General features: G+C 41.9%; 1 protein-coding gene across 1 annotated transcript; it reads left to right on the top strand.

Moving 5' to 3' along the window:
- The first annotated feature begins 7,295 nt into the window (after positions 1 to 7,295).
- Positions 7,296 to 11,823, top strand: s1pr5b (sphingosine-1-phosphate receptor 5b). The gene is made up of 2 exons (XM_033623185.2): positions 7,296 to 7,413; positions 8,840 to 11,823. Exon 2 carries the CDS (start codon positions 9,099 to 9,101, stop codon positions 10,323 to 10,325), a length of 1,227 nt encoding a protein of 408 aa, XP_033479076.2. The 5' UTR covers positions 7,296 to 7,413; positions 8,840 to 9,098; the 3' UTR covers positions 10,326 to 11,823.
- Positions 11,824 to 12,757: the final 934 nt, after the last annotated feature.

Genomic DNA, 12,757 nt, shown 5'->3' with positions numbered 1-12,757 from the left:
GTCAGCAATTTCTTGAGTGGTATGCTCTTTAAGATTTAAACAAAAAGGGGAAACCAGATTTCATTCCAAATCACTTCCAGTCACGCTAACCTTACGGTCTGGTTGACTGAGCTGGTACCCTGCCCGTTTCGCCCTTCTCTTTATAAAACACCTTCTGAATGGAAACATGAGAGGGTTACTGAGAAAGAAAGTGAGTAGAGGTCAAATGTGGAAAATGAGAAGGGAGGCTAAAAAGATGAAAAAGGAAAAGTAGAGTAAAAGGTTTCAGGCCTGAGCTTGTCTTGTGCCCTTCTCCTCACTCTCACCATATCAGCATCTTGGCTGCACGTTTTTACAAATTATCCAGGGATGCAAAAAGGGGCCATAACTTGGAGATCTGGCATTCATTTACATTCTTACTGGTTTGTGCTTCTCCCGCTCTCTTTTTTTTTCTGCAAGAACAGAGAGCAAGATGGAATTTCAAGAGGCCAAAAAGAAACAGAGCAGGAATCGTTCAAGCAACAGAATCCCTGAGTGAGCGTCCCGCAGGGATCCGTATGGCTGCCGTGCGGTTGTAATGTCTTTGTCCACCCATCTCCTCTGATTACCATCATGTCTCTAGAGAGATCCATGAGGGCAGAATTCGTGTGCGTTCATGTGTTTTTGCAGAGTAGGGATTTCTGGCACAACTTCACCCACTTCCAAGGTGGAGAAGGAAGAAGTCTGAAGAAGTCAAAACTCGCGCAACACTTACGGTACACTACAACTTTATGATAAGACCAGCACATTTCAGCTTCATCAGGGTCACTCCGAGTGTGTTTGTAAAAACATGCCTAAAGTTAACGTGAATGCAGTCATGTGACATAATGTAGGGGGGAAAGTATCATATCATAAGTTTAATAGGAATTTATATATGTAAAAAATAGATATGAAATGTAAGTTGTGGGCACAATTATGGATTTATGTTTATTAAAGTTATAAAGATTTGTCATTCAGATCATTTAACATAGCTTAATTCAAACAATCTACAGTACATGGTTAACTGAGCACATTTTGTAAATATCATGTTCTTTTTTTGTATAAATACTTAAAGGCAGAGGTGGGACCAAGTCTTGTTTTGCAAGTCAGCACTAGTAATCGGTACCACAACAGAATAAATGTTGTGTGTTCCTGTCCTGTCTTGTTGTATTTCACTCATCTGATATTGGAAAAATGCCCATAACTTTATCGACTCAAATTTGCTTGGGTTAAGGTATCATGTATTTCCAGGTCCAAAGGCTCAAGTCTATATGGAGACAGGAATCACTGATGTCCAAGCTGAGTTGCAAGTCATTTTTTGATTTTGCCAAGTCGAGTTTAAAATCATCAAATTTGCGACTGAAGTCCAAGTCATATGAGGACATCCACACCTCTGCTGTAAGGACAAATCTTCCATGACAGATCACCAGTCCTCTGGGTTTAAAACATGTCAGGAAAAGTGGACTAACCCTAGAAAAGTGCTAATTTTTCACTGTTTTTATCTTAAGTTTATCTAAAAAAAACTTCATCTATATGTATACATTTGGGTGGAACGTTAAGCATGTATTGATGGAGTCAAATATTTGGTCGAGGGTGGAGCAGTTACATCAAAGTCAGTTTTTATGCCTCCATGTAGAGAGTGTGTATACACGAGTGAAGGTGTGAGCATATGCAAAGTCTCCAACGGACAAACCCTCAGGGACAAAACCTCGATCGGAGTGTGTTAGGTCTGCCATCACAGGAATGAACACATCATCCTGAGGGTTGAGTGAGACGGTTACAGACCTGTGGAGCCGAGAGGGGTGTCAGTATCACACTCTAAACCAAGAAAGTTCTCAAATCTGGATCTCATTAGACCTGTAGCCTGCCAGTGCTGGAGTGAACACATCCAGACTGCAGCCACACTCGCCCAACAAAGCTTCGGCACTGAGACGCAGCCGAGCCAAGAGAAATAGACCGGATCACCGCTGGATTGCTGGGTGACCTGAACCACCCCTACAGCAGAGGGAGGAAACCGCTGCATGAAACCTGCAGACTGGTTCAGATGTCTGCCATCTGCATGGTGTCAAACAACACACAGAAAACAGATGTAAATACAGAATCATTGCTGCCTCTTTCTCCAATGTGTTATCTGCTGTTATCACTGTAATTAGAGCAATAGGGGTCATTTCCTGCAAGAAAGGAGCTTAATTGTGATGAGTCATTGCTCCTCACTACAACTCCTCCAGCAACCACTCAACTGTCTTCAGAAGAAGACCAGATCGCCTATACCCCTTTCCCACAATTTCCCCCTCCCTCTCTGCCTTGACTTTTCCTCTGAACTCATTCCCCAACTCATCCCTCCTTCTGGAGCCACCGTGCCCTGCAAGCACTTCAAAAGAACACAGATCCTCATAAATCGGCCTTGAGTGGCCCCCAAACCGCAGCAAGTCGGCTGGAAAATCCAAACAAACAATACACTGATGAGTGGGTTTGACTGTCTTAGGTCATGCAATGCAGCTCGATGAGCCCATCGAGTGATCGCATACTGGAAAGTAAACATCACACTTCAGGGAGGCTATATGGAAATGTGGAGAGGGGGGGATAAAGTTAAAGAAGAGATGACCAAACTCCTGCTGCTTCTGCTGTGTATGTGTGTTGGAAAAAAACGACAAAAAGAGATACAATTGCAAGCAGTGAGGAATGTTTGCTTATCGTCACAGAGCTGGTCTGGCTAGTCTGATTTTGGGGACTTATCAGTAGATTAGGACTGAGGACTGAGTGGTGATAGATTGCAGGGGGGGCGGTGGTGCGATAGCCTTAGAGAGACCCCAGCCTGAAGTGTTTAGGAGGTGAGGAAGAGGACTAGAGAGAACTTGGCAGGCAAAGACAATTTAGATGGTGTTTTGAAGCCCAATATGCCATACTCATATCTTTGCCCCTTAGGTAATCAAAACCTCAACCCTTCTGATGTCTGACAGGCAAAAGTTGAAGCTGTGAAATAATGTCTGGGATATTTTAAAGTTTTATTGTGCTGGGAGGAAGTGCAGGTCAGGTTCATGTGCAGGCCAAAATTCACCCTCAAAAGTGAAGAAAATAAAGATGCCATAACAGTTCCAACTCTCAAACTGTAGGTGGTCCTGCATTTCAGACTCTTATATTTTTGATGTTTTCCACACAGGCTGAAAAATATCAAGGCTGTAAAAATATTAACACTATAGCTGAAATTTGTAGCTGCCAGTGCTGCCAGCTAAGAGAAGCCATCATAACATCACTCCATCAGTTACAATCAAATCAGCGGGCTGGCTGTGGTCAACCGAAAAATAAACCCCTTGTGCACCGCAAACAAGTCCTGTCGGTCACATAACTGGTCCATCAAGGTCAACATTACATCCACACCCTCAGCTGAAAGCAGTCAGCATCACAGCGGTGTGTGTGGCCAAAAACAAATGTTAAGAATACCAAAGAGGGAAATCCTTCTGGAGCGTGTTTTCAGTGTTGCTGTACAGAAAGTGGAGCATAAAGACAGACTGAATACAGGGGTGAAAACTGTGAGTGAGGAATGACAAAAAAACAGGAGAAGTGTGATAAAAAGGGAGACAAAACAGTAACAGGAAAACAGACCAGACTGTGTAACACGCAAATGATCAAGAAGAAGAGATGAAAGAGGACTGCTTTTCCTTCCTGTTCAGGGTTGTGTGAGTCCCGTCCGTCTGTTAGACTACTCATCCTCAGTGTCAGAGCCCTGTTTCTCTCTGAGGCTTTGATGTAAGGCCTCTGCGTTCACCCCGCCAGGATATTACTCTTTAATGATCTCCTGATAAGGTTCCCCTCCTACACACAGTGGTGCAGACGGCAGGGAGTGTGGGTGAGACATGTAACATTTATAAACACAAACAGACACGCTAACAGCAGCAGAGAAAGTTCACCCAATCAACTTCAAGTCCTTTACTAGCCTCTCAAACACATGCATGTACATGTTTTCCTTTGTGATGGAAAAGTTCATGTTTTTATTTCAGCCAACAGCTCCAAATGATCCTTTTTCAACTGCTGCTTTGACACAACGTCCCAAGCACCTTTTTAATAATTTTGCCTGAGGGTGTTATGACTGTTTGATCTGTTGATTCACTGATGTGTGTCAGTATGTCAGCAGACTCACTTAACTGACATTATCAGGAGCCTGTCAGACACAAACACAAAATCTGGATGAAGACCATGTGCAACCCAGTTACCAGACAAAATGTTGGCATTGAACATTTCTGCAAACAACTGATACATTAATTTTGCTGCTTGTTGCTATGTCGCAGATACTTCGAAATCTTACATTTCAGCAACTCTGTGGTTAATGCATGGTTACATTTAGGCACTTTTGGGCAAAACCTCATAGTTATGGTTAGGAAAAGATCATGTTTTGGCTTAAAATACCCATTTTGGGCGGTGCAATCCCTGCTGGAAAAACAGTGATGTCACATTTCTTGCCACTGTCCCAGTAGGAAATGCAGTGATGGGTCACTAAAAAAACACCCATGTTTGGAGGCTAAAAAGCTGCTGGATAGACAGAGACAGGTCGCAAAAACAGCTACAAGTCCCTAAAAAACACCCAAGTTCTGTGCCTTAAAAGCCACTGGAAAGACAGTCAGGAGTCACTACAAAATACTTGCGTTTGGTGTCTAAAAAACTCCCAGAAAATGAGCCACAGGTCACTAAAACAAAATCATGTTTTGGGGGCTAAAAAGCTGCTGGAAAAACAGTGACAGGGCCCTAAAAAACACCAATTTGGTTCCTAAAAAGCTGCTGGAAAAAGAGTCATAAACTGGAGAAAGAGCCACAGGTCACTTAAAGAAACGCACTTTTGGAGGCCAAAAAGCTGCTAGAAAAATAGCAACAGGCCCCTAAAAAACACCCAGATTGATGCCCAAAAAGCTGCTGGATAAACAGCAATAGGTTGCAAAAAAACCCACCCATGTGTGGGGGCTGTAAAGTCGCTAGAAAAAGAGCCATGGGTTGCTAAGAAAACACCCATTTTGGGGGGTTAAAAAGCTGCTGGAATAACAGTGACAGGTCCCTAAAAAACACCTACATTTGGTGCCTAAAAAGATGCTGGGAAAAGAGCCACAAGTCACTAAAAAACACTACTTTTGGAGGCTAAAAAGCTGCTAGAAAAACAGTGACAGATCCCTAAAAACACCCAGTTTGGTGCCTAAAAAGCTGCTGGAAAAGTAGCCGCAGGTCACCAAAAACACCCAATTTTGGGGGCTAAAAAGCTGCTAGGAAAAAAGTGACAGGTCAACAAAAAACACCCAATTTTGGGGGCTAAAAAAGTTGCAGGAAAAACAGTGACAGGTTCCTAAAAAACATCCATGTTTGTTGCATAAAAAGCAGCTGCAAAAGAGCCATAAGCCACTATAAAGTACTGGCATTTGGTGCCTAAAAAGCTGCTGGAATAAGAGCCACAGCACACAGACTTGCTAAAAAACAACTAGTAACACGCCATCCACAATCCAGATGACAAAGTCAGCTTATATACTACATCAGTGTAGAAAATGTAATATGATACGTATGAAACTTGCAAATGAAGTGTACTTGTGGTTTGCAGAAACAAACACTAACGTGACTGGACTGCCATGTGAGACTGAGAGAGTCGGAGAAGCAGTGTGATGGCAGGGAAAGAAAGAAAGAAAGAAATGTGCTTGTGTATTGTCCACACTCAGCCATGCACAAAGGAGCCAGAGGATTCTTCAGCTAAACCAGGTAATAATCACACAGCAAACAGGTTTAGTTGAAGGAAAACTCTGTTTGAATAGTCAGACACTGCAAAGTAATGTACCACAGGAGTAGCCGGATAAAGAGCAGGATTTCCAACTGTCAAAAGACAGTAGGTAAAGAAAGTAAATAGGTGTCACAGCAAATGAAAAGTCAGTGCTGTTTCAGATGTGTTTGGGGTAAATGTCATGTCAACATGTCAGCATATCAATCACTGGCTTTGAAACAAAACAAACAAAAACAAACTAATAAAAGTTATATTCTAGGCTCTCATACAGCATTGTTCACCTCTCCCCTGCTTTGTTTTGTCCTGATAAACCTTTAGCCGCACGCCCTGCAGCGGAGGCTTCGCAGGTAAACAGCCAAAGCGTGTCAAAGCATGCTGCAATTTCACTGACAGACTCTGGGAATTGGGATGCCATCATTGCAACATAAACCATGTGAATCGTATTCGCTCCACTTCCCTGGCTGCATAAGTAGGGGGTGGTAGAATGGATAATCGTGGGAGCAATAAATCTAAACTCTGAGGAAGTCGGGAAAAACAAAAGCTTAGCGTGTACATTTCAGCTGGCTTGGGGAGTTTGGGGAAATGTCACTGAGCCGTGGCTCATCAAAACTGGTTCTTCCAGCACGACAGCAGCCGTTATTTCCCTTTTATTTCTTTAGAAAATTGAAAAGTGGTGTTTGTGTAACCACCATAACACCTGAAAATGTACATCCCTTCTTCATAATTTGATGTTTTATGTAGTGTTCTCAATGCACTTTCAGATAATTTTGCAGTCTTGCAGATGTTTCCTGCTTGCAAACTGATCGTTTTCTTGTAGCCCACACACTGTATATTGCATGTACTGTAGATATCGATAGGTGTAGGTTGCAGGGGGGACGCAGGGGACATGTCACCCTCAGTATTTAGAACTTGTGCATTTGTCCCTCCCACAAGAAAAATGTGAAAGTAGCAAAAATACAGACATTTGTGCAGAAAAGGCCCAAATTGGTGCATAGAAATTCATCAGAATGCAGGAAATGAATGATACTCAAATTCTTTTGGCCTAAGTTTTTTATGCCCTTGTAGATATCACATGTACCTGATTTTAGGGAATTTTTAAGGATGGGGCCTGTGTGAGCAAGTTTCTCTTGCCGTCATCATAGTATCATTGTACACAGAGATGAGCCTTCATGACGATATCAGAAAGATACAGTGTATATACACTGTGAATTCTGAAATGTGAACAAATCTCACGGCTGCAACAGTTGTGGCTGTGTAATCAGAGGTGCTGCTTACACTGACAGGCCTCACTGAGGTCTTAATATTTTGATGGTTCCAGCTCCTTCTCATCGGTTAATCATCAAGAAGAGATTTTATGGTGTGCGGCCAGGAGACATATTTTTTTTCTACATGTGTTTGCATGCACACAACTGTGTGTTAATGCATGCATAAGAGTGAGAGAGAGAGGGAGGGAAGAGAGAGGGAAGAGAGAGAGAATGTGAGGGGGAGTGAGAGAGTTTGGGTTAAGACCAACCCCCTTTAGCTGTTGCATGTTTCAACTAAGGTCTCACTTCACTCCCTCTGCCTTGTCAGTTTGACTGTGAGTCACTTGGTGCTCGTGTTTGGATTCTCCTCACTGGAAAGCAGATGAAGTGCAGGATAAGAGCAACGCTACATTAATTTTTAAGGTAATTTCTTTGTGATTCTTTCTATTCTGATGCAATATGTGGCACATGATCATTTTTATACGATTGCATTTGTGCTGTGTTTAAACAGAACAGAATGATAAGAGAAACACAATTATAATCTCGTCAATAATCAAAGGATTGCTTGTGATTTGTTTGAAATAAGATTTATTACTGCAATGTTTAAATTAATCTCTTGCTTTATGACACTGTTAACACCTGAAGAAAAGTAAGACTTCTAAAACGTACAGGAGATTGTACTATAAGCAACAATGGTGAAAAAAACAACAACCAAAAAAGATTTGTTTCATTTTAAAATGTTTTAAAACAGTTTTTGTCTGAGTTTTTTTGTCTTGTCATTATTATAAACACAAATTTTTATTCTTGTGATTATAACATATGTATTCTCTCAGTCACACCTCTTCGTAGATAACTGACATTAAGATACTGGTATTCATTCATGATCTCATTCATATTTTTTCCATGGTCATTCTCTCCCATCGAGGGACTCAATACTCAGCATTTGGGCCAACATGGACAAATTATATTAATTTCCTACATTCTTGGCAGCAGATTGAATGGGTTTATGTCTCTAGACCATTTGTTAAATGTTCACATATGACTCAAGAGGCGAGAAAAACATTCCCTCACGCGACAGAGACTCACAGGAATGCAACCCTAATCACCCCTGATTGTTTTTACCATTAACAATGAAAGCTAAAATAATTCAACCACAACCTTCAGCATATTTGTGATCATAGTTTGCAAATGTTGCAGACGTTGGATGTGATGTTTAAGCGTATTTGCATGTGTGGGTGGGAGACTTCAAACACACCTCATCTATACTGTGAAAGTGGAATGGTGATGCTGGGGTGGGGGCTGGCAGGGGTGCAGCAACATGTGTGCCAAATTAAGTGCACATGTTGTGATGGTTCTTGTCTAACAACCTTACAGTGACTGATGCACACTAAACAAGACTGGAAGGACTAAATGTTTGACCTTAAAAAGATCCCTCTGTGCTTTCAGTATTTAGTATCACATTCATACCCTGCAAACGCAAAAAGAAATAATCGCTCATCTGTTTTAGTGGATGTCATGAGGTTTATGCTGTAATTTAAATTTCCTATCATCACAATTTACACTCAAGCGTTACAGGAAATGTATATACATGTGCATTCAACTTAACTACACCTACGCTTTGCTTGTCTGTGGATTTATGATTCATGTGTTTTGACTCATTACATTTTTGTGGCTAAATGTCTTAAATGTCAGTGTAACATAACCTAGTCCTTTGAAAATGTATGAATGTTAACTTTAATTTAAGAGTTTGATTTCAAGTTAATCTATTAAGGATTGTGATTTCAGTTTTTATTCATTCTGCATTCACTCTTTCCATCATTTTTCATGCTTTTTTCATGTCTGTCTGCAGCGTCTGGACCCTCTAAACCAGGACAAGCGGAGCTCAAGAGCACCGTCTTCTGGCAGAAAAGAAAACATCTGGGGATCCTGGTGGATTACACTGTATCAACTTCATAATCCCTTTCTTAACTGAAGGAGCTCAGACATCTTTTTTGTGTATCTTCTTTGGACAAATTCTTCACAGCTCCGACTGCAACAAAAAACATGTCAACAAATATGACTTTATAGCCATCAACTGTAAGCAGAATAGAAGGAAAGCAATAAAAAGCATGGAGGCTTCAAGTTCTGCTCATGCAGGGACTCCCTCCTCTACATCCATACTCCCCACCTCCCCCACACCCTCCTCTCCAGGCTACTTGCAGTTTTTCTGGGAGTACCAGGACATTTCTGTCCTTGTGGAGCATTACAACTACACCGGCAAGCTGCAGAAAGACCGCTACCGCGAAGGACTCAAACCTGAAGGCATTGCGTTCCTGGTGGTTTGTCTCCTCATCGTCCTGGAGAACGCTGTGGTTCTCATCGCCATATGGAGGAACAAAAAGTTCCACCTGCCCATGTATTACCTGCTGGGCAACCTGACTCTATCCGATCTGCTGGCTGGGATTACATACATGGCCAACATCATCATGTCCGGACCTAATACTTTGAAACTGACTCCGTTGCTATGGTTCCTCAGGGAGGGAGGGGTCTTCATCACTCTGGCAGCCTCTATAATTAGTTTGCTGGCCATTGCAATTGAACGCCATGTTACTATGGTGACTATGAGGCCATACCACGGGGCAAAGAAGGGACGGATGTTGGCACTGATTGGTGCAAGCTGGGCCCTGGCAGGGTTTCTGGGGGTCCTCCCAATTTTGGGGTGGAACTGCATCCACAGACTGGACCAGTGTTCAACAGTCCTCCCACTTTATTCCAAGAGCTACATCCTCTTCTGCGTGTCTGTGTTTAGCGCAGTGCTCCTGGCCATCGTCGTCCTTTATGTCAGAGTGTTTCGAATTGTCCGCACCAACACGCAGCGCCAGCGGCTGGGCCTGTCGGGCAGCATGAGGAAAGGCTTGGCAAGGAAGTCGCAGAAGTACATCGCCCTCCTCAAGACTGTCACCATCGTGGTCGGTGTCTTCATTGCCTGTTGGCTGCCCCTCTTCGTACTCCTCCTCCTGGATTTTTTCTGCCCCACCCGCAGTTGTCGCCTGCTCTACAAGGCCGATTACTTCCTGGGAGTAGCTATGGTCAACTCACTCCTCAACCCCATCATCTACACTCTGACCAGTAAGGACATGAGGAGAGCCATTCTCAGGCTGCTCTGTCGGCCTTGTCTGATGACCAGAGATGGCCAGGTGAAGAAGATTGGGATGCCATTCCTGGAGTGCAGTTTCAGTAAAACTGAGGTGGCGTCCCAGAAGCTAGAGGGGGGACCGGAGACGACCATTTCCTCTGGAAACGTTATCACCCCGTCTCCTATTAAGGCATTTTACCCTAAACTCTTCAAGTCATAAGGACTTAGACTGATTGATTGATTGAGTCCATACGTGTGTGAATGGGTTTCCCACTGAACAGAGGACATGTAGCACATATTCTTTGGAGAAGAAGCAGTTCTGGTATTCTCCAATTTGGAGCATAGCCAGAATCAGAGTTTGTATGAAATATTACGAAGGCACAAGAGAATCATGTTTAGACAAATGTCTCACCTTGACGAGTCAGAAGTGGTGCAGAACTTTGTGAGATGATTACAAAACAAAAAGATGCCACTCAAATGTGAACAAGAAATCAGACTCTTTTATGAGTAGATGCTAGTGATGAGTCTCCTTAACTAATTTGCACTGAAATATCACAATGAATAGAGAAGCAGCTTGGATTCAGTTTTCTTGTGGTTCTGTAGTTTGGAAGGAAACTTCTGTAAACCCCAAAGACTCGTGACTGAAAAAAAAAAATGTAAATGCAACCTTTTCTGGGTTGATGGTGAATGAGTGTGGTTGGCTTTGACCTTTTTTTCAGTTTCTTATTGAAGTGCCTTAAATATAGCACAAACACAATATAAATATGTGTAATCTGTTCATCTCCAGACACCTGGATTTCGCTGGTTCGAAGGCCCATGGTGTGCTAGATTTGTTCAGATAAATTCGTATGGACCCCTGCCACACACACATATTTGTGTACGTGATGCAGGGAGGGTAACAGGGAAACTGAAAGATAACAGGAAAGGGAGAGGTGGTGCTCACTCTTAACTGTTCTTTCAGCTCGGTGAAGAATGCTGTGGTATAGCTGTGGGAGGGAGACGCAACATTAAAATCCCCCGACTGTTTTGAAATGACAGATGGTTAACTTATCTGATGCCAAATGGAAAGTTGTTGGGGTTTGGTGTCCAACTTTATTTCAAATGTCAGTCTGACATCTGCAGGAAAACTGCAACAACAAAATGTCAACATGTAATGTGATTAACTGACAGATGTTACCAAAAAAAGGCCTTTTCCCCATAACATGGTGATATTTTAACGGAAAACCAGATCAGCTGCAGTTGCATCACTTGTAAGTATAAGCCTAATAAATTATTACGTCAGAGATTTCAGATTAAGTTGTAGGTGTCGTAAATCACCATTATCTAGCTGCAGGACTTTTAAGGGCAAGAATGTGCCTGCACTTTTAAGCTAAATCATGCGGAATGAGTGCAATTATTCCAATACATCCCTTCACCATCCATCATGTCAGCAGAATATTTCCGTTTTAGTTTGAGGTACTGATTTTTTGTTATTATGAAATGAGTTTGACATCAGTCTTTTTATACGGATGTGTGTTTTTTTAAGTGCAGTCTTTCCAGACCTTAATTGATGAATGTGGTAGTGTGCTTTTTTGTACTGTAATTCATGTAGTGAACTTTTTGTATTTCTGAAGACTTTTCATATCTTCTGTATTGTAAATTATATCTGTTTTGTAACAAGTAAAAGCAAACTTTACCTTTCTTTTCATAAAAGAAATAAAAAATGTTGTCTTAAAGGATTCTGAAGAGGTCTTGGTTTGTTTTTACTGTGTGTGCACTCATTTAAGCGTGTGTGTTTCTTTTCATGTAGCTGAGGTTGTTTGAATGGAAGAACAGTTCTTGAAGAAGCACCACAGGAAGTCGGCCCCCTTGTCTCACATCTGGTAATGGCATTGGCCTAGATACAGCGTTCCTCTACAAGCTCTATATGTCTCAGGACGGATCAGGCACCTCACAGTGTGCCTTTTATTTAAAACCTGAGAACTCAGTTTTTCTTTTTTTCTTATTCTGTCAACCCGTGGGTGAGACTGGCCATTGCCTTGCCTTGACTTGCTGTCCACACTGTTCCCAAATGAAACAGAGAAAGACCGCATTCAGCTGGCTAAAATGTTGTTCCCTGGGAGCTGTACATTCTGCAAACAGTACAAACTCAACAGACTGTTAATTCAATTAAAGTTTGTGTGTTTCCCGACATTACCGAGGACTGAAAAAGACATTGTAGTACTGCTATGGGACGTAGAGATATATTTACTTAACATCATTCATTTAAAAACACTGCTTTGTGGTGTGATTATTATAAATGCCATAGATTCAAAAAACTGACAAATGTGAAATAAAGTTCTTGATCTGGTTTGTAATTCTGCAAGCACAATTGCTGGAGTATTGCCACTGCACAAACAAATCTAAAACATGAATACTGTAGATCTGACTCAACATGAGTGCGATATGACGGGGCAATTATTTTTAGCTTGTTTAAACAGTGTTTGTGCAGTAATCTATTTAGGGACATACATATGTTAACTTTTCACACCTCTTATTATGCGCAAAGCAGCTCTAGGGCATTCATTCTTGCAAAGCAAAGACTACGGAAACCAAACAGGCAACCTGACAAACTATAGGCCTATAGTTGTTTCACTTCTGATTTCACCCACACTGACCTGAAGACATATTTAC

Source organism: Epinephelus lanceolatus, chromosome 3 (genome assembly GCF_041903045.1).
Source record: "Epinephelus lanceolatus isolate andai-2023 chromosome 3, ASM4190304v1, whole genome shotgun sequence".
Lineage (NCBI taxonomy): Eukaryota > Metazoa > Chordata > Actinopteri > Perciformes > Serranidae > Epinephelus > Epinephelus lanceolatus.
Note: the sequence above shows the minus strand (reverse complement) of the source record. Positions and strands in the feature narration are given on the sequence as shown.